This window comes from Malaclemys terrapin, chromosome 18 (assembly GCF_027887155.1).
Source record: "Malaclemys terrapin pileata isolate rMalTer1 chromosome 18, rMalTer1.hap1, whole genome shotgun sequence".
Lineage (NCBI taxonomy): Eukaryota > Metazoa > Chordata > Testudines > Emydidae > Malaclemys > Malaclemys terrapin.
The window spans coordinates 236676-259184 of record NC_071522.1 but is presented as its reverse complement, the minus strand read 5'-3'; the positions used below and the strand labels follow the sequence as shown (position 1 = coordinate 259184).

The window sequence follows — 22509 nt, the reverse complement described above, 5'->3', positions numbered from 1 at the left end:
TTTGCTGTCAAACTGGGAGGATGCACCTAGTGGGGTCCCACAGGGGTTTGTCCTGGGTCCAGTACTATTCAGTATTCTCATTAATTACTTGGATAATGGAGTGAGAATATACTTATAAAATTTGCCAATGACACCAAGCTGGGAAAGGTTGGAACTTGGAAGTACTTTGGAGGACAGGATTAGAATTCAAAATGACCATGACAAATTGGAGAATTGGTCTGAAATCAACACGATGATATTCAGTATAGATAAATGCAAAGTACTACACCGAGGAAGTAAAAAATTATTGCACAAATACAAAATGGGGAACAACTGGCTAGGCAATAGTATTGCTGAAAAGGATCTGGGGGTTACAGTGGATTACAAATTGAATATGAGCCAACAATGTGATGAAAATTCTGGGGTGTATTAACAAAAGAGTTGTATGTAAGACATAGGAAGTAATTGTCCTACTATACTCAGCACAGATGAGGCCTCTGGTGGAGTACTCTGTCCAGTTTTAGGTACTATGTTTGAGGAAAGGTAAATATAAATAAATAAATGGAGATATCCTATCTCCTAGAATTGGAAGGGACCCTGAAAGGTCATTGAGTCCAGGCCCCTGCCTTCACTAGCAGGACCAAGTACTGATTTTGCCTCAGATCCCGAAGTTGCCCCCTCAAGGACTGAACTCACAACCCTAGGTTTAGCAGGCCAATGCTCAAACCACTGAGCTATCCCTCCCCCTTAAGGTGTGCACAAACTGGGGAGAGTCTAGAGGAGAACTACAAATATGATCAAAGGTTTAAAAAAAACCTGACCTATGATGAAAGGTGAAAAAACTGGGCATGAGTTAGTCTTGAGAAAAGACAACTGAGGAAGGACAAGTCTTCAAATATGTCAAGGGCTGCTATAAAGAGGACAGTGATCAATTGTTTTCCATGTCCACTGAAAGGTAGTAGGACAACAAGTAACAGGCTTAATTTGAAGCAATGAAGATTTAGATCAGATATTAGGAAAAGCTTTCTAAATATAAGGATAGTTAAGCACTGGAATAGGTTACCAAGGGAGGTTGTTCAATTCCCACCATTCAAGGTTTTTAAGAACAGGTTAGAAAAACCCCTGTCAGGGATGGTCTAGGTATACTTGGTCCTGGCTGAGCACGTGCGCAGACTAGATGATCTCTGGAGATCCCTTCCAGCTCTACATTTCTAGGAGTCTATGAAAAAGGGAAAAGGGAATCGAATCTTAGTTAAATCCTTAACTTGTTGAGCACAATCAGTGTAATCCCCACCCCCCATTTTAAACGGCTGAGTCTCTAGGGGTACCTACTTGAATGGGGTATTCACCCATGCTTGCCTGGAAGGGGTTAATGTAGGATAAAATGGGGGGCCAATTAACCAGACAGGCCACAGTTGAGGGGAATCAGGTGTTTTAGTAATCCCCTGACTCATAGGTGCTGGAACTAGGGGTGATGGGGGTGTTGCTGCACCCCCTGGCTTGAAGTAGTTTTCATTATATACAGAGTTTACAGTTTGGTTCAATGGCTCTCAGCACCCCCACTATACAAATTGTTCCAACTCCCCTGCCTTGACTGAATAATGAGGGAGCCCAGCTGAGGAGGAACGAGTGGTCTGGGTTTATAAAGACAGGAAACTAGCAGCAGAGGGGGGCTGAAGGAAGTAGCCTAGAGTCACTCCATGGGAGGAAGGAGCTTTGGGGCTGACAAACCCAGAGGAGGGGGAGCCAGAAGGTTAGGAAAGGCCCAGGGAAGAGGCAGTAAGGTCCAGAAAGGAGCAAACCTTGGCTGGTGATTAGAGGATCCCTGAGCTGGAACTTGGAGTAGGGGGGCGGGCCCAAGTTCCCCTACCAGCTACTGGGGAAGAGGCACTGGCTGGGCAGTGAATGGGAAGACTGCCTGCGCCCGTTCACAAGAAGAGACTTTGATAATCCGGAAGGGGAGGACACATCTGACTTGGCCAGAGGGCTGAGCCATGAACACAAAGTATCTTGCCTTGCTGAGAGCCAGGAAGAGAAGGCAGGGTGTGTGGTGAGAGACGGAAAAGAGGCATTGGACCTGGAATCAACTAATCTCCAGAGCGACCCAGAGGAGGCACAGTAGCGATGAGCAGACCCTGTGACACTATGACTTCATGGCTTTAGTTAGGAAAGTAGACTGCAGCAGTTCTCAAACTTTAGGTTGGGACCCCAAAGTGGGTCGCAACCCCGTTTTAATGGGGTTGCCAGGGCTGGTTTTAGACATGCTGGCCAAAGTCAAAGCCCGAGCCTCATCGCCCAGGGCCAAAGCCGAAGCCCAAAGGCTTCAGCTCCAGGTGGTGGGGCTTAGGTTACATGCCACCCCCTTGCCTGAAACCCTTGGGCTGAAAGCTTTGGGGCCCTCCCGCCCAAGGCAGTGGTGCTCAGGCGAGCTCAGTCTTCGATCCCCTCTCCTGGAGTCATTTATTAATTTTTGTTGTCAGAAGGGGGTCGCAGTGCAATGAAGTTTGAGAACCCCTGTGCTAGTAGTATTCTCTAAGTTCATTTGGAACAGGGGAGAAAAGGTCTCAGTGGAATTTCACTTCCTTACAAACTGTGGCAGACTGATAGGTCATTTATCATGAAGGGATGAGTGTCCAATCCCATGAACTCAACTACTGGAAGACCTGCCCAAGGCACCTGCAGGTAATTTGCCCCTTATAAATGGACTGCACAAGACAACTTACATTTCCAATGCTTTCTAAGGGAAAATAAATACTTTCAATCCCACTTTGTATCACCAATCAACACAGCAGCTTTCTGTTAACGTACATGTAATTATAACATACATTTTCTTAATTCTTTATAATTAAAGTTTACTTACAAGCTTTAACTTTGCATTGGAATTTTTTATTAAATGTGAACTAAACCTAAAGAGGAAAGTCCAGAAATGTGTGCCAACTGTACCCACTAATAAAGCTGCTAGAGATATTGAAGATTATGATGTCACTCAATACACAATTTAAAATTTCACTGAACTTTGGGGGGGAAAAAAAAACCTGCTCTTTTTGGTTTGCTAGAGATGCCACAACATCAATATCGGAGCTCGAGTACATCAGGTATCTATGATATCCCAGAATGCATCATTCTGGGCCATCTCCAGTAAACCTAGAAAAATAAACAATTTTAGGGCTTTATGAAATTCCAAAAATTAAAAACTATGTGCTGAGTGTCCATCAAAGCCTGGAAAAATTGTGTGTGTGTGTGTTAATTCTAAGCACATTTCTTGATTTACTCAAATTTATATTTTAGCTTTCCATTTCACCTTTAAAGCATAAATGCAACAGCATATATAGTAACAAGTTACATGCGTGCACCCTGGTTACAATATCTTTAGGAAACAAAGTTTTGGATTTTCCAGGTTATGCATCTATAATCTGATTAACACCACATTACTTCTGATGTTGCTATGACAGCATTATTAATTAATTATGTATAGTGTCCACATCACTGAGGTATTTAGGTACATTTTAACAAGACAAAACTAATTATCACAAGAATGGGAAGCGCTTCCTCTGTGCCTCCTCACAGAAACTGTCTCAGCTTCTCTGAAAGAACCCAAGATGGTGGACAACAGGAAGCAGATTAAATAAAGAAAATCCAGAGATTGTAGTTAAAGGAAAGCCTGGATAAAGAGATGCATTTTATATGCCATCCTGAGAGGAGAGCCTACCACTGAGAATGCCCTGCTCCCAATTCCCTCAAGCTTCACTTTAAGGATATCTAGTTGAAGTGTGTCTATAGAGTACTCCTATTTCCTTGGTATTTCATTTTAAAAGAAAAAAGAAAAGAATGCATGTATTACTATTTGAATGTACAATCAAAAAACGATTCATCCCTTTAAGGAAAAGTGGTGATGCATCAAGAAGCATCCTGCATCCACTCGTCCCAATGCTTTCCACATGTAGAGTTACCAGACCACATGAAACACAGGGAGGTATTGAAAGAGCAATCACCTAAAAGGTGCTCTTATTTCAGTGTGTGATGTTCCAGATAAACCACATGCATGATCAGCACCATCTCAGTGTGTTATTAAAGGAGATCATACATGAATCCTGACATAGAACCATCTGTGTTATTAAATTGGAGGTGTGGGAGAGAAGTCAGCATGCCCACTTAGGAATGGAAAGAGACTGTGCCCAAGTATTCAAACTAACCAGTTTATGAACTCTTAATTTTGTTATTGGAAAAAAACCTCAGAAGCATGAAGAAGTGAATAAGAATGTGGATGGGGAAGCGTTGCTATATTAGTAATGCTTGAAGTGAAATAGGTTATTTGTTCAGTGAATATAATACCCTAAACATTTTAGAATATAAATTATCAGAACCTTCTCTAGTCTAATAGGTTTAAAATAAAGACTCCATCCAAAACATTAAACTAGTTATTAGTTTTACATCAAGAGTAATATTACAATGCTTTCTCCCACTCAGCATTCCTACAAAGGCTATGTGTTTGAAAGGGAAATCCCTTGAACAAATCTCTTCTTTCTAATTTTTGCCCATTATGTACCTCCAAAGCCAAGGCTGTCTTGTCGTAGGCATTAGGGACTCGCTTCTGGATAACCCGGGCATAAATAGGGCCATTCTGAAGGTTAGGGAGCGGAGTGTTGATGCTGGGTTGGGCATAGGGCCCTGGCTCCGGCCCTCCCAGTGGCTGTGGGTGGGAACTATCCTGGTTACCTCCAATCAGAGTAGATACTGAAGCAGAGGAAGGTCTATACTTCTCCACGTAAGGAACAGGTATCATTCCCCTCTTTCCATCGCTGTCTTCTGCATTCCACCATTGCTCTTCAGGCTTATCCCGGATTCTCAGTATGTCTCCTTTCTTAAATGGAAGATCTTCCTCATCATTTCCATTAAAGTCAAAGAGAGCTCGCACATATTCAGCTTCTTCCTGCCTCAATATAACTCCACTATTCTGCTTGGATTTGGAAACAGGTTCTATCAATGTTGTAGTATCCAAATAATGTATTTTGTAGAATTCCAGTAAAGATGGTAATGAATCAAACTCTTGGTCACCTATTCGGAATCTGGAGGGATTCAACCCTAAAAGAAAAATGGCAGCACATTATTAAAGAGAATATAATAAAAATGTGACAACTTGAAATGAAATCTCTACGAAAATTATTTAAGTTTACAGATGAATAATTTGATGCAGAATTAGGCACTATACTTCAGGATAATGTTGTTAATTGTATCTAACCTTTGTACATAGTTAGTGATTTGTATATATGCATACATGGAAGAAAAATGAAGTTTGATTTGTTAGAATAGTGAAGTGAACAGTATCCTGTACCTTCCAGAATTGGGAGGTAGAGTGTGTGGATCTTATTCAGATGGAATGGGATCTTATTTTTAGAAGTGAAGTTTGTCAAACTAGGAAGGTGGGGTTAGGTAGACTAGAACAAAATTATAGCAGTGGGCCAGTTATGCTATAGTTAAGATTAAGACCAACTTTCTGTTCAAAGCACAACTCTAAGTGCTTGACTCCTGTAAAATTTAATAACCACTTAACACCGTTTTATACCCCCTAAACGCTTGCATACAGGATGCCACCTAAACCTATACTTCCCCTTACCCATCATTAAATCCACAGACTGCTCTCATATCCCTTCTTACTATTGACCAAATCCATGGGAAGTCAACCCCAGAGCCCTGCCACTGACATACCCTACACAACTCTCCATTGACATGATGCAGGCTGGAACCTCAAGTTACACATTCGCCTCTTTCATTTGATCCTACGCATGGGGGCACAGAGCCAGATACCCACATATCAAAATCACACCTCTGCATTCCTCAAACAAATCCACAGATCTCCTTATATCACAAACGCACCTCTAACAATCGGCCCCACATATTGCTTCCACTATTAAGTACCTCTATACCTAAAACAATGAAAGCAACTGGCCTGCATGTAGACAATTGCCAACGGCTCTTTCCAGCTCCAGAGGGGCAGAGTTACGGTTGCATGGGCACTTACCTTAACTTTGTATTTCCTTGTTTTCACAAGTTTGAGTTTTGCTGAACTTGATGTTCTGTGTTAATGAAGATTTTTACTATTTAATAAGTGTCTGATTTTCACTCCCAAGTTTATTCTGAAGGAAATGAAGGAGTTTTGTTTCTTATTTGTAAAAAGAACAGGAGGACTTGTGGCACCTTAGAGACTAACAAATTTATTAGAGCATATGCATATATGCATCCGAAGAAGTGGGCTGTAGCCCACGAAAGCTTATGCTCTAATAAATTTGTTACTCTCTAAGGTGCCACAAGTACTCCTTTTCTTTTTGCGGATACAGACTAACACGGCTGCTACTCTGAAACCTTTCTTATTTGTGTGTGTCTTCGACCTACCACATCTATAAACTCAGCCACATTCAGCTTTTCACTTGGGACGGTACAGGATTTTCATTTCCAAAGTATAAGACATCTGTATATTTCATATAGAATGAATTTTAGGTACAAGCCCAAGATAAAGAATGAACCGTGAAGCTTTTTTAGCCCTCTACTCTTTACAGCATAACTGTCCTGAATGTTACATCAAGAGAGCAACGTTGCTGTTATGGTTAGTTACTAGTAGTTGGTCAAAAAACACACTAAGGCCTTGTCTACACTGCCACTTTACAGCGCTGCAACGTTCTCGCTCAGGGGTGTGGAAAAAAAAAACCCACCCCCGAGCACTGCAAATTTCAGCGCTGTACAGTGGCAGCGGAGACAGTGCACCAGCGCCTCCCCTCGAGATGGGTTTTTTTTTTTTTTATAGTGCTAGGAGAGCTCTCTCCCAGCGCTGGTACCGTGACTACACAGCCACATTAAAGCGCTGCTGCAGCAGCCCTTTAACGTTGCTAGTGAAGACATGCCCTAAAACGGTGTTTGAAGACAGATACTAAACACTACAAAGAGTTTTTAGCAGCTTGGCTTTGGAGCAAACACAAATGAGGCCATTCTTCCTTTTTTTTTTTATGAAAGTCATAAACACCACAAATCAACGTAGCAATATACATTTCCAAAACATGTGCAACAAGTGCATTAACCTTTTACTTCTAATTTCTCTTAGCATAAGTCACCTTCTTCATATTTGTCAAATGGCAGGTGAGTTATAAACCATCATATCAAATGCATCAACAAATATTTAACTAAATAAATCACATCCCACACTACTATACATTATGAATGATATACAACTGATGAATTGCCAATCTTGGTTTCAGTGGTCCAGCTGTCTATTTCTCTTTTTTCCTGGTTTTATGTTCTTCAATTTATTTGGAAAACAGTAAGTCTGATATTCCATATATAGTATAACCAGTTGTTGTGGGAGAAATGGAGACAAAGAGATTCACACTTCAACAAGTAATGATGAGGGGTAAGGAAGGAGAGACCGTCATACTTCAAGTTCTTAGTCTAGTTCATTTTCCTTCTATCAAAAAAGAGTTGCTTACCTTGTAAATCTGTTTCTCCAAAGAGGATCTCTAACAGAACTCTTGCTTCTGGGCCTTAGTTCCTTAGTGCAAGGTTAGAAGAACTCACCCTAGCTCTTAAAAATTTTTGACCATCAAGGGCAGCATTACCAGGGTGGATCATTGGCTCAGCCTGACTTCCTGAATATTCCAAGTAGTTCCTTCAACTGAGCAGGAGATAATGCTCCCAGAAAGAAAAGCTGATTCAAGATGATCAACTAGCAAAAAATACTATCAGAGAAGAAGCATATAATAAAGTACCTCTCAGAATTATGGGATGAGGTGTTTGCGATGAGAGAATTCACCTAGATAATATCTTCAGAGAAGCAAAATTATAAGGTACACTCAATCAGTCCAGGATTCACATTCCAGCAGACTTAGAAGCCCAAGAGGTGTCCACAAGGAAATGTAAGCAAATGAGTAAAAACAACATGACCAATGCCAATAGGGCAGAGAAAGAGGAAAGAATTAAGATACCTCCCAAAATGCCTACATTATAATATATAAACATAAGTATAAATTAGCTAACTGAAAGTAAGGTACATCCTATAACAAAACAAAACAAATCTTTTTTGGTGGGGTGGGTAGTGAGAGTTTAGCCTCCCTTACCTCATAACGGGGGGCGGGGGGGGGGGGGGGGGGGCGGGGAGAGAGGGACACGACTCTTTGGCCTGAGGGCCACATCTGGGTACGGAAATTGTATGCAGGGCCATGAATGTAGGGCTGGGGCAGGGGGTTGGGAGGGAGCGTGTGAGGTGTGCAGGAAGGGGCTCAGGACAAGGGGTTGGGGTACAGGAGAGGTGCGGTGTGTGGGAGGGGGCACAAGGGAGGGGGTTAGGGAGCTGAGGGGAGGGAGTTGGGGTGCAGGATGCAGACGAGGTTTGTGGTGAGGCCTCCCGCCTGGGGCGCTTACCTCGAGCGGCTCTGGGGTGGCAGCGGCACACAGAGGGGCTAAGACAAGCTGCCTATCCTGGCCCCGCGCCTGGAAGTGGCCAGCATGTCCGGCAGTGGCTCCTGGGGGTGGGGCGGGGCAGGCGGCTCTGCTGCACACTGCCTTCGCCTGCAGGTACCACCCGTGAAGCTTCCATTGGTTGGGTTCCCCATTCCCGGGCAATGGGAGCTGCAGGCAGTGCCAGCCGCTTCCGGGAGCTGCACGGGGCCAGGACAGGCAAGAAGCCTGCCTTAGCCCCGCTGTGCCTCGGGGCTGGCAATCCTGTGGGCCAGACTGAAAGCCCTGACGGGCCAGATCTGGTCCACAGGCCACAGTTTTCCCTCCTACCTTATAAACAAGGTCTGGAAAATAGAGAACCAATAAAGAGGATTCCTTCTTGTAGGCCACATCCAAGCAACAATGTTTTGTAAATGTGAGGAGAGAGGGCCATATAGTTGCTTTGCAGATGTCTGTGATAATTTTTTTTTTTTAATCTCCCTAGCAAGCTGTGATGGGAGCCCAGATATGCCGTTCTAATTTCAGGCCAACCAGGTCACAGCAGTATGAAATGCAATCAGGCATCCACTTAGACATGATCCTCTACGGTGTTGGTACCAAATGAAGCAAAAATTGTGTTGATTTTCTAAAGGTTTTAGTCCTCCCCGGGACTTTTTAAGATCAAGCATATGGAATGGGCAGGCAGGTGTGGGAAGAATGTTGGCAGGCCAATATGATCACTAGTGTGGAACTCCAATACCACACTGGAGAGAACTTGAACTCTGCAGCAACACTTTATCTCAGGAAAGACTGGTATACGATAACTTGGTCGTTAGACTAAAGTCATTGCCACCAGCAAAATTACTGCATGTAAAGAACTTAAACTCATAGGAAATAAGTGGTTCTAAAGAAAGTTTGATAAGCTTTGTCAGGGCCACATTAATATCCCATGACCAAAGGCTTTATAATGGGGGTGGTGTTGCGAGACTTCTACTAAGGGACAATAAACTGAAATAGATGTGACAGATTGACAATATCCTACATTATCCTGAACAAACCTTATGGAATTAAGATGAAATTTACTAAATTAAGTTAAACCTCACTGAATTACAGTTAATACCTTTGGGGGACATTGTACTAAAAATGCAGTTATATGTGTGTTGTTAGGACACTGTACGTACCTTCTCTAGCAGGGAGTGGGGATGCTAATGTACTTTCCTACGTTATCAGCCTTGGAAGCCACCCACCCGGACAGATATGCATCTAGTAGTTTAAACTGGGACCAACAAAAAAAAGTGTTTGGGGATAAATAGCCTGTTTTTAAACTCGCTCATGGGCTTCTTCCTGATCCAGCAAATGGACAGGACCCCTGGTCCACGGAGGGCTCCAATCCTTATGGTAGGGTTGGAAGGTCTGTGCCTGCCAGACTGCATGTTAAGAGTTGTGTAGGTGTCTTTATAATTATTGTTTTCTCTATCATGCTTTTTACCTTAAGAATAAAGTAGGTTTGCATAGAAAGAACTGTGTAGAACTTATGACTAGGGCTGTCGATTAATCGTAATTAACTCATACGATTAACTAAAAAAATTAATCGTGCTTACGCGCAGTTTTAATCACATTGTTAAGCAACAGAACACCACGTTAAATTTATTAAATATTTTTGGATGTTTTTCTATATTTTCAAATATATTGATTTCAGTTACAACACAGAATACAAAGTGTACAACGCTCACTTTATATTATTTTTATTACTAATAGTTGCACTCTAAAAATGATAAACAAAAGATAGTATTTTTCAATTCACCTCATGCAAGTACTGTAGTGCAATCTCTTTATTGTGAAAGTGCAAGTTACAAGTGTAGAATTTTTTTTGTTACATAACTTCACTCAAAAACAAAACAATGTAAAACTTTAGCACCTATGAGTCCACTCAGTCCTACTTCTAGTTCAGCCAATCACGGAGACAAAAGTTTGTTTACATCTACAGGACATAATGCTGCCTGATTATTTACAGTGTCATCTGAAAGTGAGAACAGGCGTTCACATGGCACTTTTGTAGCCAGCATTGCAAGTTATTTACGTAAGTTACATAAGCTAAACATTCGTATGCCCCTGCGTGCTTCGGCCACCATTCCAGAGTCCATGCTTCCATGCTGATAATGCTTGTTAAAAAAAATAATAATAAAATTTGTGACTGAACTCTTTGTGGGAGAATTGTATGTCTCCTGCTCTGTTTTACCCGCATTCTGCCATATATTTCATGTTATAGCAGGTTCGGCTGATGACCCAGCACATGCTGTTCCTTTTAAGATCACTTTCTCTGCAGATTTGACAAAACACAAAGAAGGTACCAATGTGAGATTTCTGAAGATAGTTATGGCACTCAACCCAAGGTCTAAGAATCTGAAGTGCCTTACAAAATCTGAGAGGGACTAGGTGTGGAGCATGCTTTCAGAAGTTTTTAAAGAACAACAGTCCAATGCGGAAACTACAGAACCCGAACCACCAAAAAAGAAAATCAACCTTCTGCTGGTGGCATCTGACTCAGACGATGAAAATGAACATGCGTTGGTCCCACTGCTTTGGATTGATATCAAGCAGTGGGTGCTTGTTGTTATAACAGTCATCAGCATGGATGCATGTTCTCTGGAATGGTGGTTGAAGCATGAAGAGATATAAATCTTTAGGGCATCTGGCACGTAAATATATTGTGACGTTAGCGACAACAATGCCATGTGAACGCCTGTTTTCACTTTCAGGTGACAGTGTAAAAAAGAAGCGGGCAGCATTATCTCCTGCAAATGTAAACAAACTTGTCTGTCTGAGCAATTGGCTGAACAAGAAGTAGGACTGAGTGGAGTTGTAGGCTGTAAAGTTTTACTTTGTTTTATTTTTGAATGCAGTTTTTTTTTTTTACATAATTCTACATTTATAAATTCAACTTTCATGATAAAGAGATTGCACTACTGTACCTGCAATCGGGGAATTGAAAAATACTATTTATTTTATTTTTTACAGTGCAAATATTTGTAATAAAAATAAATATAAAGTGAGCACTGTACACTTTGTATTCTGTGTTGTAACTGAAATAATATATATTTGAAAATGTTTAAAAACATCAAAAATATTTAAATGGTATTCTATTATTAACAGTGTGATTAATCACGATTAATTTTTTTACTCACTTGACAGCCCTATTTATAAATGTAGCAATTACCCTGTTAACAGTCTCTGAAAAGAAAGCAAGCAGGTATCCTTGGGTAACTTATCTGTACTGGTAAATACACAGTGAACACAAGAAACAGTTCAGCCTAGAAATACCCTTGTCAGAAGGGAGAGGGACAGGGATCCACCCAAGACAGCCAACAGCTAGGGAGCTGGAAGCCTGACTGTGGATGTCCTTGCTGGGCCACTAAGCGAAAATACAGATGCAGTTGCCCCGAACTGTCTGAACCTTATGACAAAGAGCTGCAGAGTCTAACTTCTGCTAGGGTACAATAAACTGAAATAGCTGCCAAATTTATCTGGATAGAGTTAATTTTTAAGTTGTACTCAAACAGATAAAGAAGATAGTCAAACATTTTTGCACAGGACAAGTCAAAGGGACTAATTGGGCCTGACTGTACCACAGGCAAACCTTTTTATCTCAAGCTGTAGATGGCCTCTGAGATGACACGACATAAGCCACCTGCTTGAAGAGTCCATGCTTATGGATTTCTATCCTTTCTAGCCAAACTAAACAGAAGGCTTCCAAGTTAGGACAGAACAATGTGCTCTGCTGAAGTGAAGCTCTAAGGCCAATGGCATCAGATTTGGTCACCTGCAACACAGTTAAGAACTCTGTCAGTGGGCTAGTTAGAGGGGACTATCTGGATCAAACCTTAGTCACCCCTAGGGAGACACTGATCTGGAACTCAAAAATTCTGGGTTCAATTCCTGTTTCTGCCAATCTCGTGTGATCATGGACATATCACTTAAACATTCTGGGTCACATTCTGGCATCCTTAGGTCACGTCTACACTACAAACTTTGATTGACAAGTTATTTTGGCATAAAACCATCACAGTTAGCATACTGCTTGTGCGTGCACATACTTGGTTCCCTGCATTGACACTTCAGATACTCACCAGGTGTTTGTGTCAATGCAGTGCGTGGTACACCAGGGTAAATATTCCAAGGCGAAACTTGCCATTGTCTGGCACACTGCCTTTTGGGAAATTGGTGAGGCAGAAACAAGTTGCACAGGAGTAAGTAGGAGCAAGGGGTCAAATTCCCATCATGCAACTTCCTCCATCCCATAATGTCACCCGTATCCCATATTTTTCCTCTTTTTAAAAAATCCCACAAAGCCTTGCTGCACTTTTCACTCTCTGCCATCTCTGACAGAAGCATGAAGTCCGAACAGCTCTGCACTATCGTCATGACTGTTGCAAGCAGAGGATGAATGATCCTCTGGTATTTGGAGAGCCATACTAAGAACTTCAGCATTGGGTTACATGAAGATTTTGTGGAGGACAGTTTGCTGAGTGATATAGCAAAAACCAATTCAAGGATGGTGGTGGCATTCACAGAGCAGCTGCAGACCAGGGAGCGCTGCTTCTGTGCCGAAGAAACAAGCACTGACTGTGATCACATCATGATGCAGGTTTGGGATGACGAGCAGTGGCTGCAGAACTGTCAGATGCAAAAGACCACATTCCTGGATCTGTATGCCAAACTCACCCCAGCCCTCTAGCACAGGGAGACTAGAATGATAGCTGTACTGACAGCCAAGTGAGTGATGATTGCTTTCTAAAAGCTTGCAACACCAGATTGCTACCAGTCAGTAGGACATCACTTTGGACTTGGAAAATCTATAACAGGGGGCCATTAATGGTCTCCTGCTATGCAGGACTGTGACTTGCAGTAATGTGCAGGACATACTGGATGGATTTTGGCACCAGCCCATCTTGTCACAGAGTACATCAACAGAACAGGCTACTTTTCTAAGATTATGCAAACATTGTTGGATAACTGGGAACGCTCCACTGCCCTCAGCGCTGGCTGGTCAGGGAAGGTGCATGATGCTTGCATCTTTAAGGACACAGGACTGTTCAGAAAGCTGCAAGCAGGGACATTCTTTCCTGACTGGTGGATTATCGTTAGAGATGTTGAAATGCCAACAGTGACCTTGGGGTACCCGGACTACCCCTGGCTCGTGAAGTCATACACCAGCCACCCCGACAGCACCAAGAAGAGATTCAACTACTGGCTCAGCAGGTGCATAATAAGAGATGAATGTGCTTTTGGTAGACTGACGGGATGCTGGGGTTGTTTACTCAAGACTGGATATGAGTGAGAAAAGTATCCCAGTGATTATAGCTGCCTGTTGCATTCTGCATAATATCTGTGAGGCAAAGGGGGAAAAGTTGCCGCTGGGATGAAGGGCAAAGATGGAGTGGCTGTCTGCTGCGTTTGAACTGCCAGACACAAGGGCTATTACAAGAGCTCAGTGTGGAACTATGCAGCTGAGGGAGGCCTTGAAAGAGCACTTTAACAGTCAGCCACAGTAAGATGATATGGGCGAACGTGCTCTATCTGCCCTGGAATTTTGGTGGTTATTAGGAATTGTGTGGTGCTTGTTGTACATTTATGAATACAACACTGTTTGTTAATGGGCCTATTAATTTTCCAGTGCTGCTTGTACATTTACAATTATTACACAGTGTTTTTGTCACTGATCCTATAAGTTTTGTCCACCTGTACAACAAGCAGTCAGTGCTTTCAATAGTGCTGGGCATTCTGCAACATATGTTGTGAAGTAATAAAGATGAATTTACCAAAAAATATTTTTATTGAGAACCGAAACCAGTGTAAAAAAACCCAGGGTACAATTAAAAAAACAAATACAATAAAAAGTTCTGAAATAAATTAACAGAACTTAACAAGGAGACAGAACATTCATGTCCTTTTCAATTCATTCTGGCTACACATGCAGCAATAGCGACTCTCATGCATCAGTGTATGTGAAGCTATGGTTCTCCTAATTGTCCACCAGCGTGAAGTGGTAGGGGATATGGATGCATCCCCTGATGCTATGTGGAAAGTTGGCGGGGGGAGGCGTAGAAAGGTGCTAAAATGGAGTTCTCCACGGACTGCAAAGGGAAGTGAACCCGTAATTGTTGAACCTGTAGGTCAACAAGAGTCTGCAGCAGTGTTCCCTCTAATTTTTCCCCCACACATGTGCAGAATAAATTTTGTTATGTGAGACACATCACCTTCATATTGGTGCACATAACAAAATTCATGTGGTGGGGTGGGGCCAAGGGGTTCAGAGTGTGGGAGGGGGCTCAGGGCTGGAGCAGAGTGGAGCAGGGCTGGCTGCAGGGATGTGAGAGCTCCAGCTGGGGGTACAGGCTCTGAGGTGGGGCTCAGGGCTGGGGCAGAGGGTTGGGGTGTGTGGGGGGGATGAGGACTTTGGCTGGGATGCGGGTTCTGGGTGGGGCTGAGGAGCTCAGGGCTGGGGTGCATAGGGTGGGGCCAGGGGTGAGGGGTTTATGGTGCAGGAGGATGCTCCGGGGCTATGGCAGGGAGAGAGGACTCCCCCCAGCTCTCTCTCCCTACAGCAGCTCTTGGGCTGAATGGGGCGGGGGAGAGGCACCTCTCCCCGCTGTGACAGCTCAGGGGCTGGGGCCGTGGGATAGGCACCCCTCCCCCGGCAGGTCTGGGCTGGGGCTGAGTTGGGGGAGCGGTGCCCGGTCATGGCAGGTCCGGGTCTGAGTTGGGACTGGGGGAGGGACACCCCCTAGGGTGCCAAATCCGTGGGTGCTCCAGGGCTGGAGCACCCACAGAGAAAATTAGCGGGTGCTGCTCAGCAGCACCCACCAGCAGCCAAGCTACCCCCACCCCCAGCGCCTGACCAACTCCTCCCTCCCAGCGCCTCCCGCCCCTGCGAACAGCTGTTTCGCAGCATGTAGGTAGGAAGCTCTGGGAGGCAGAGAGAAGAGCGGGGATGGGGCACACTCGGGGTAAGAGGCAGGGAAGAGGCAGGACAGGGGTGGGGACTTGGGGGAAGGGATGGATTAGGGCCGGGGCGGGGGTCCAGTACCCTCCGTAGTTACAGCGGAAGTTGGCGCCTATGGTGCACCCCTCCCCTGGCCGTGGTAGGTCAGCTGGGCAGCGCTAAACAGTCTGCTGCGTGGCCGCGCAGCTTACAGGGAACTTAGGTCTGCAGCATTTGTGTTTGCTGATGAAGAAGGCCCATTATGTCCTGGTACATTTCCTTCTCCTATCCACTCTTTCCCTCTCCATACTGTCTGCAACATTCACCCTCCAGGCTCTCTTTTTATGATCCGATGCAGCACTAGCTTGCAGGATCTCTCTGCACATATCCTCTTCTTTCTCCTCCTTTATCATGGTCTGACGTTCCATGGGTGTGTAGGGGGGACCTCTCAACACCACAACAGCAGCAGCTACAGACAAAACATACAGAGGTATTCTATGTATAGCACAAGGAAAAGTGAAAGTTAAGTTTCCTAACTCCCTTCCCTTGGCTCCCCTAAAGTTTTAAACAAGACACGGTTATTGACACTTCAGCCTGGGAGTGCCTGTGCACAGCATCGCTCACCAGCCCCAGCCATGGTGAGTATGGCCGAGCAGAGGCATTAGAGGGGAAGGCAATGCAGTTGTACAAAACAAAATTTCAGCCTTTGTTGCCCTACACTTATGCCCATTGAACATTGGCACTATTTTCCACAGACAGTGGTAATTTTAGCGGATATCTCACTCCTGAGGGTAACATAGGCACAGACAGCACAGCTGCTGCTGGTGTACTGAAGCCCCTGGCCCCACGTACACTAGCCTTTGCTGCAATGGTGATTGCCAAAGTCATCGTGGACTGGTATGGGAAAGTATCTTACCATAGAGGAAGAAATAAGGCTGACATCCCTAGAAACCTTCAGGAGAGGATTGCTGAGTACCCCCACAAAAGTTTCATCGAGATCTCTCTCGAGAATTCCAGGAACATCTGTGTACACAAACTGCTCCACATGCCACGCCCCGTTAAATCTACGGGGCAATGAACAGCAGATAACAACTCTACCTCTCTTTTTTTTGGACAGTTACAACTTCTAGTATGAGTAAATTAATTAAATGTCACTACTTGGGTCCTGGTAAGTTGGGATGGGGCACCATTTGTATATTTAAACATTGTAATGGGAAATGCATTCACACACTTACCTGAGGTTCCTTCCCCTGCATCAGACTCGCCTGTGCTCAGCTGCTGGGACTGACTCAACTGCAGTGGAGTCTCTAACATATCCTGGCTTGAGGCTTAGCTCAACCCTCAGGTCACATGTCCCTCCTCCTCCTCCTCGCTGTTCACAGCAGGGCTCTGTTTCTCTGACTCCACCAAGGTATCCACAGTGCTCTGCAGTGTGCTGGTGAGGTCTCCGCCAAGTCTAACATGAAGCTCATTGTACAAGTGGCAGGCCTGCACCTTGGCACCAAATCAACGGTTGGCCTTCTCATATGCCTGCTGCAGTTTCTTGGCTTTCACGTGACACTGCTGTACCACTTCTCTTGCATCCCCCGTGCAATCTGCTCATAGATGTCCACGTTTCTACATCTGCTCCATAGCTGTGCCTGCACAGCCTCTTCTCCCCACTGGCCCAAAAGATCCAATACCTCCTGTCTACTTCAGGCAGGAACCCATCTGGAGCATGTAGCCAGCGTGGTCGGTTGGGCAGCTGCACACAACAAGGGAGAGCTGCAAGGTATGTTCGCCAAGCTGGGCAATCAGGAAAATGCATTTCAAAAATATGCCAGGTGGCTTCCATTCTCTGTATCCCCTGGGCAGTGGAGTTCACAACTGTGACCAGAGGGGGTCAGTGTCAGGCATTGTGGGACAGTTGCTAGAGGACAGTCTACACTCGCAGTACATCAACCACAGTATGTCAACCATGGCTTAATGCCATTCAGGGAGGTGGTTTTACTGCATCGCTGTATTGGGGCATATACTTTACAGGAAACAAATGTAAGCATAGACACATGGACAGGTATGTTGACGCTAGGCTCCTTACATTGACTTAACTTTGTAGTGTTGACCCGGCCTCTCTCACACTGAGTAACACCTAATTCCATGAGTGGCCTCCCCCACTGATTTCAGAGGGTAGAAGGTGGAAGAACTGTATCCTGGAAAGCAGTGATTCTAAGGGTGTGTCTTCACAGCAGTTAGCTCAAGTTATAAATCTAGTGTTACCCCTAACTCCTGTCCACACACAAAAATTTCTAATTCACGTTAAGTGGTGCTTTAAACTCCAGCTAGAAGGCCTTTTGGGATGTGTTAATGCTCTGTCAATGCTGATGCTGGAGCTAGTAATGCAGTGGGGATGCAACAGCCTCAGTTACAACAATTCGTCAGCCACTAATCCAACAACTGCTGCTAATTAATAACTCTGTGCAACTCCAGTATTGTTTTGAAGCGTATCTGCAATAACTCAAGTAGTACTAACTCAAGATAAGTGTTGATGTGAAGACAAGCCCTAGGAGGATATAAAGGTTATTGTAGATAACCAAGAGAACATTAGCTCCCAGAAAAATACGGGGCTAACATGATCTTTGGACGATTAGAAGGGAAGTGATAATACCTTTGTATACAATAGGGTTGTACCTATTTAGAGAGCTGAGCTCTTTTCTTGAATAAGATTTTAAATTTTGTTCTCTCAAAGGGGTAGGGAGTGCCATGCTCTAGCTGGAGTAAGGGTGGAGTGATTGAGACCATTGTGCCAGGAGCCAGAATATTGTGTCCTTTTCTAGCACACGTACTTTCAAAATTATGTTGAAAAACTGGAGAAAGATCAGAGGAGAGCTACAAAAAAAAGACGACTCTGGAAAACACTCTTTACAATGAAAAACTTAAGCAGCTCAAGCTATTTAGCTTATCAAAGGATATTAGGAAGCAACATGATCCCCATCTAAGTACCTAGAAATGGAGAGGACATACTACATATTAAGAGGCTCTTAATTGTAGCAAAAAAGGTCATAACAAGACCTCATAGCTAGAAGTCAGAGTTAGAAAAATGCAACTTTTTAACAATGAGTTTAAATAATAACACTGCCACAAGGAAAATGGTAAATTCTCCATCATTTAGAGTCTGTAAAGCAGGAATCCTCTAGTTCAACCACAAGTTATTGAGCTTGATAGAGTTTACTTACATGCCAGGGAAGAATAATTCCCTTCACTAATAGGTATTATTAGGTCAAGTTCTATGGCCCATGTGATACAAGAAGTCAGATTCGATTAACATATAGTCCCTCTCTGGCTTTAAAAAAAAAAATTAAACTTTTACGTGTTTACTACACTTTCATACCTCACAGAGGTTGTAATGAGGATAAATTGATGTATGAGGTACTCTGATATTATCGCAAGGAACAAGAACACATTATAACAGCCAGGGAAACATTTGTTTGGAGAGGTAAAACCATTATCTTCTGGGTCTGTTCCTGCAGGAGCCAGTTCCAGTAGCACATTGCCCTCATCTTCTGGTGGAACAATACTCAGGGAGGGAATAATGTGGGGGATCAGGTGTCAAACTACCAAGGTAAGCTTGCTGCCAAAGGAGATAGTAAGGTTCCAGCATGAGGCTACTTAGAGAATGACTCTCTCACCTTTCCCCACCACTTCCAATCCAGTGGTGCTAGGGAAAGAGTAGTTCTCTAACTTTCTCCTCTCACACCCTAATCAGCCGCACTGTCCCACAACTCCTTCAGCTGGCTCATTTGGTCAAGACATATAAAGGGCTGAATTTTTTTCTTAACTAGTTATGGTGTCTCAACTTGGCCTCTGTCCTGTTCTGTCCTGCTCAGGAGGTCAGAGCAGCAATCCAAATCTTTCCCTTTGATCAGGAAGTGAAGGCATGGTCTGAAGACCAAAAATGATCTAGAATTTAACAATTTATATTTTTTGTGGGAGGGATGAGAGATTATGTGGGCGAGATGGTCTAGTAATCTAAGCACAGGTCAGAGCCAGAGACCCTTCAACTCATCTCTCAGGTTGAGACAAATTCCCTTTCTGACAATGGACAAATCACTTCTGAGTCAGTTTCCCTATCTGTAAAATGGGGATAATTACTCACAGGAGCAATGTTGGAAGATTTTTGAGGAGGGCGGGGGGAGGGAAACACTTCCTAAGTCTGGAAACCTATTTTGGGGTAAACTACTTACCATTCTACTTCATTTTCAGAGTGTAGTCAGAAGGCATAACCACCCTTAAAGCAGCCCATTCTCGGTCTCTTTAGATTTCATGTCATTCTCTTATTACAGAAGGGCCAACTCTGCTATAGTTAAGATTAACAATATTTTTTTGGTTTTAAAATCCATGATTGCTTGGACTGCCTTGAAATTTGGTGTGCCTCATGGGAGCATGGGATAGGGTTACTGATCCAAATTCAGGGTCATATGAGCAAGAGGTTCCTGCGTACCCAAGGGAGAGGGGCAGAAAAGGAGGGCCAAAAGAAAAACCAACAAATAAAAACCCAAACCAGCTTTTCCTCAAGGTTGACAGATTCTACCAATTTTTTTTTTTGCCAGAGTTGGGGATCAAGCCAGGGCCCTGCTCCTTGCACAATGGTCTCAATCACTCCACCCTTACTCCAGCTAGAGCATGGCACTCGCTACCCCTTTGAGAGAACAAAATTTAAAATATTATTCAAGAAAAGAGTTCAGCTCTCTAAATAGGTACAACCCTAATTTTCCTACAGCCTCATGCATCCAATGGACTATATTGTATATGGACAGAGTAATCAAGAGGCTTTCTAGTCTGCCAATTTTATCTGCAGATGGATGGCTCAAAGGAACAAACAGCAGCCAATGAACCTGCCCTACACCCCACCAGTCTCAGTTCAAATCTAACCTAGAGCAGAAACCTGAGAAAGGTCTGTAGGTATGTTGTTAATATCTGCCGGCCGGGGGGTTATTTTAAGGAAATGTAGTTTTAATACAGCAGATAATTCAGCAGATGTTAAAACTATTAAACGACCAAAAAAAAAAAAAAAAACCACCTTAACTGCTTTGCCAATGCAGAGTTAAGTCTGTCCAGCAATAGCTCATGCCCTTCCAGAATGTAGAACTCAGCAAAACCCAAACTTGTGAAAACTAGGAAATACAGTTAAGAGTTAATGTACACCCCATACAACCATAACTCTGTCCCCCTGGACCTGGAAAGAACCAATGGGAATTATCTGCGCAAACTCCAGCTGCATTCACTGTGTTAGATGTAGCAGTACTGAATGGTGGAAGAATAAGCTGGAGTGGCTTAGAAGAGCTGGTGACCCTCTGAATATGAGAGAGAGAATTTCTTTCCCGGACCCCAGTGTGTATGATCGAAGGAAAAAGGTGCATGTGTACATTGAGAGATCCAGTATCCTTCATTTCAACACTGTATTGTGTAGGTTGTGTCAGCAGTGGGGCACAGAAGTCTTCTTGCTTTGCCATGGGGATATGTCAGCAGTTCAATGGGAGATGAGTATGGTCTGTGGGTTTAATGAAAGGTTAGTGTGTGTATAAGGATGAAGGGGTTGAAAGAACTGTAAGGTTTAGTAGACATGGTGTTCTTTCTGTATAGGAGTATAGGGAGCTCCTATTCAGCACAGGACAAAGGTGTATGGGCATGTACCTTCACTTTTTATTTATTTGTTTTCACAAGTTTGAATTTTGCTGAACTTGATGTTCTGAAAGGGCACACGGTACTGCCAAACAACCATAAATCTGTGTTAATGAAGTGTGCCATTTAAATATCTAAAAAAAAAAAAAAGGGGGGGGGGGGGAATGACAGTGGTCATTTAGACACTTAATTTTCATGTAAGTGTGCAGTTCTCTGAGACATTCCTGTGGACAAGTAATGAGAGCACCTAGCTCTTACAAAGCGTTTATCATCAGTAAATCTCAAAGAGATTGCAGAGATGGGGAAACTGAAGCACCGAGCGGGGTGAAGTGACTTGTCCAAAATCACCCAACAAGCCATTGGCAAAGCCGGGAATACAGCTCAGGTTTCTGAGTCCCAGACCACTACTCTTTTCACTAGGTCACACAAATGCTATGCGATAAGAGCCCCCCCACACCTCTGCAATTTCTTGTAGTAGAATGGGGATAATGGTCATGCTTTCAAATGTCTGTAGTGAGTAGTTGCTAATGAAACCGGTGAGAAAAGACTCAGGCATTATCCATGTCCCAAGAACTTGACATTTTTATTATGTGGTGGTTATAGTAACTTTAAGCATATGAGAAAAAAAAATGGTGTCTCTCCCTGCCCCTCACCCACTATCTCCCCACAACGTGTAGCCCCCTGCCACTGTTTCCAGTTCACCCTCCCCTTTCCATCCCATTAAGCTATCAGCGTTTTAGAAGCTTGGAGTACACAAAAAAAGTTGGTAAAATCTGTGTACTTAAAGACAATCTGTTTTTTTTCAGGGGGAAGGCCTTTGTTTAAAGAACACTTTGCACAAATGACCCCAAATTTGGATCACTAATTCTACCCTACATCCCATAAAGCACAGCAGATGTGAAGATAGGTCAGCTCACATGCAGATTTTGGAACATTTAGAAACGCTGTTCTTTAAAAAAAACTCACTCTTACCACTCTGTTATAATATTTATGAAATTAGTCATCAGTGACTGCTTTTCTATATGCATATCTCCACCACAGGATAATCCTGAAGGCATAGGAGGCTCAGAGACATCTGACATAGCCCATTCATCTCAATGTGATCGTCTCAGTTGAATGAGACCTGGTCTACATCAAAAAAAGTCAAGTCAACCTACTATGTTGCTCAAGGGTATGAAAAATCCACATCCCTGAGCAACGCAGTTAAGTGGACCTAACCCCCAGTGTAGATATCCCTAGATCAATGGAAGATTTCTTCCATCGACCCAGCTACTGCCTTTCGGAGAGGTGGATTACATATACTAGCAGGAGACTCGCTTGCACTGGTGTAGGTAGCATCTACACTGAAGTGCAGCTGTGTCACTTTAGTGTTTCAAATGTAGACAAGCCTTGAGAAAACACCCCATGAGATATGTGAACTGCTCCATTAATCTCAGTGGGTGTTTTCATTCCCCCTACTTAGTGCTGGA

The 22509-nt window shown here is 43.6% G+C and overlaps 1 protein-coding gene across 7 annotated transcripts in view; it reads right to left on the bottom strand.

Moving 5' to 3' along the window:
* Positions 1-22509, bottom strand: part of LOC128825491 (adapter molecule crk) — a 152673-nt gene that overhangs the window by 119015 nt on the left and 11149 nt on the right. The window contains exon 2 of one of the 7 annotated variants that reach the window (XM_054008019.1): positions 4526-5061. The exons of 5 other annotated variants lie outside the window; for them this stretch is intronic. In XM_054008019.1, the coding sequence (XP_053863994.1) occupies positions 4526-5061 (536 nt within the window). The remainder of the gene's footprint in view (positions 1-4525; positions 5062-22509) is intronic. One more of the 7 variants, XM_054008025.1, reaches the window with a different exon arrangement.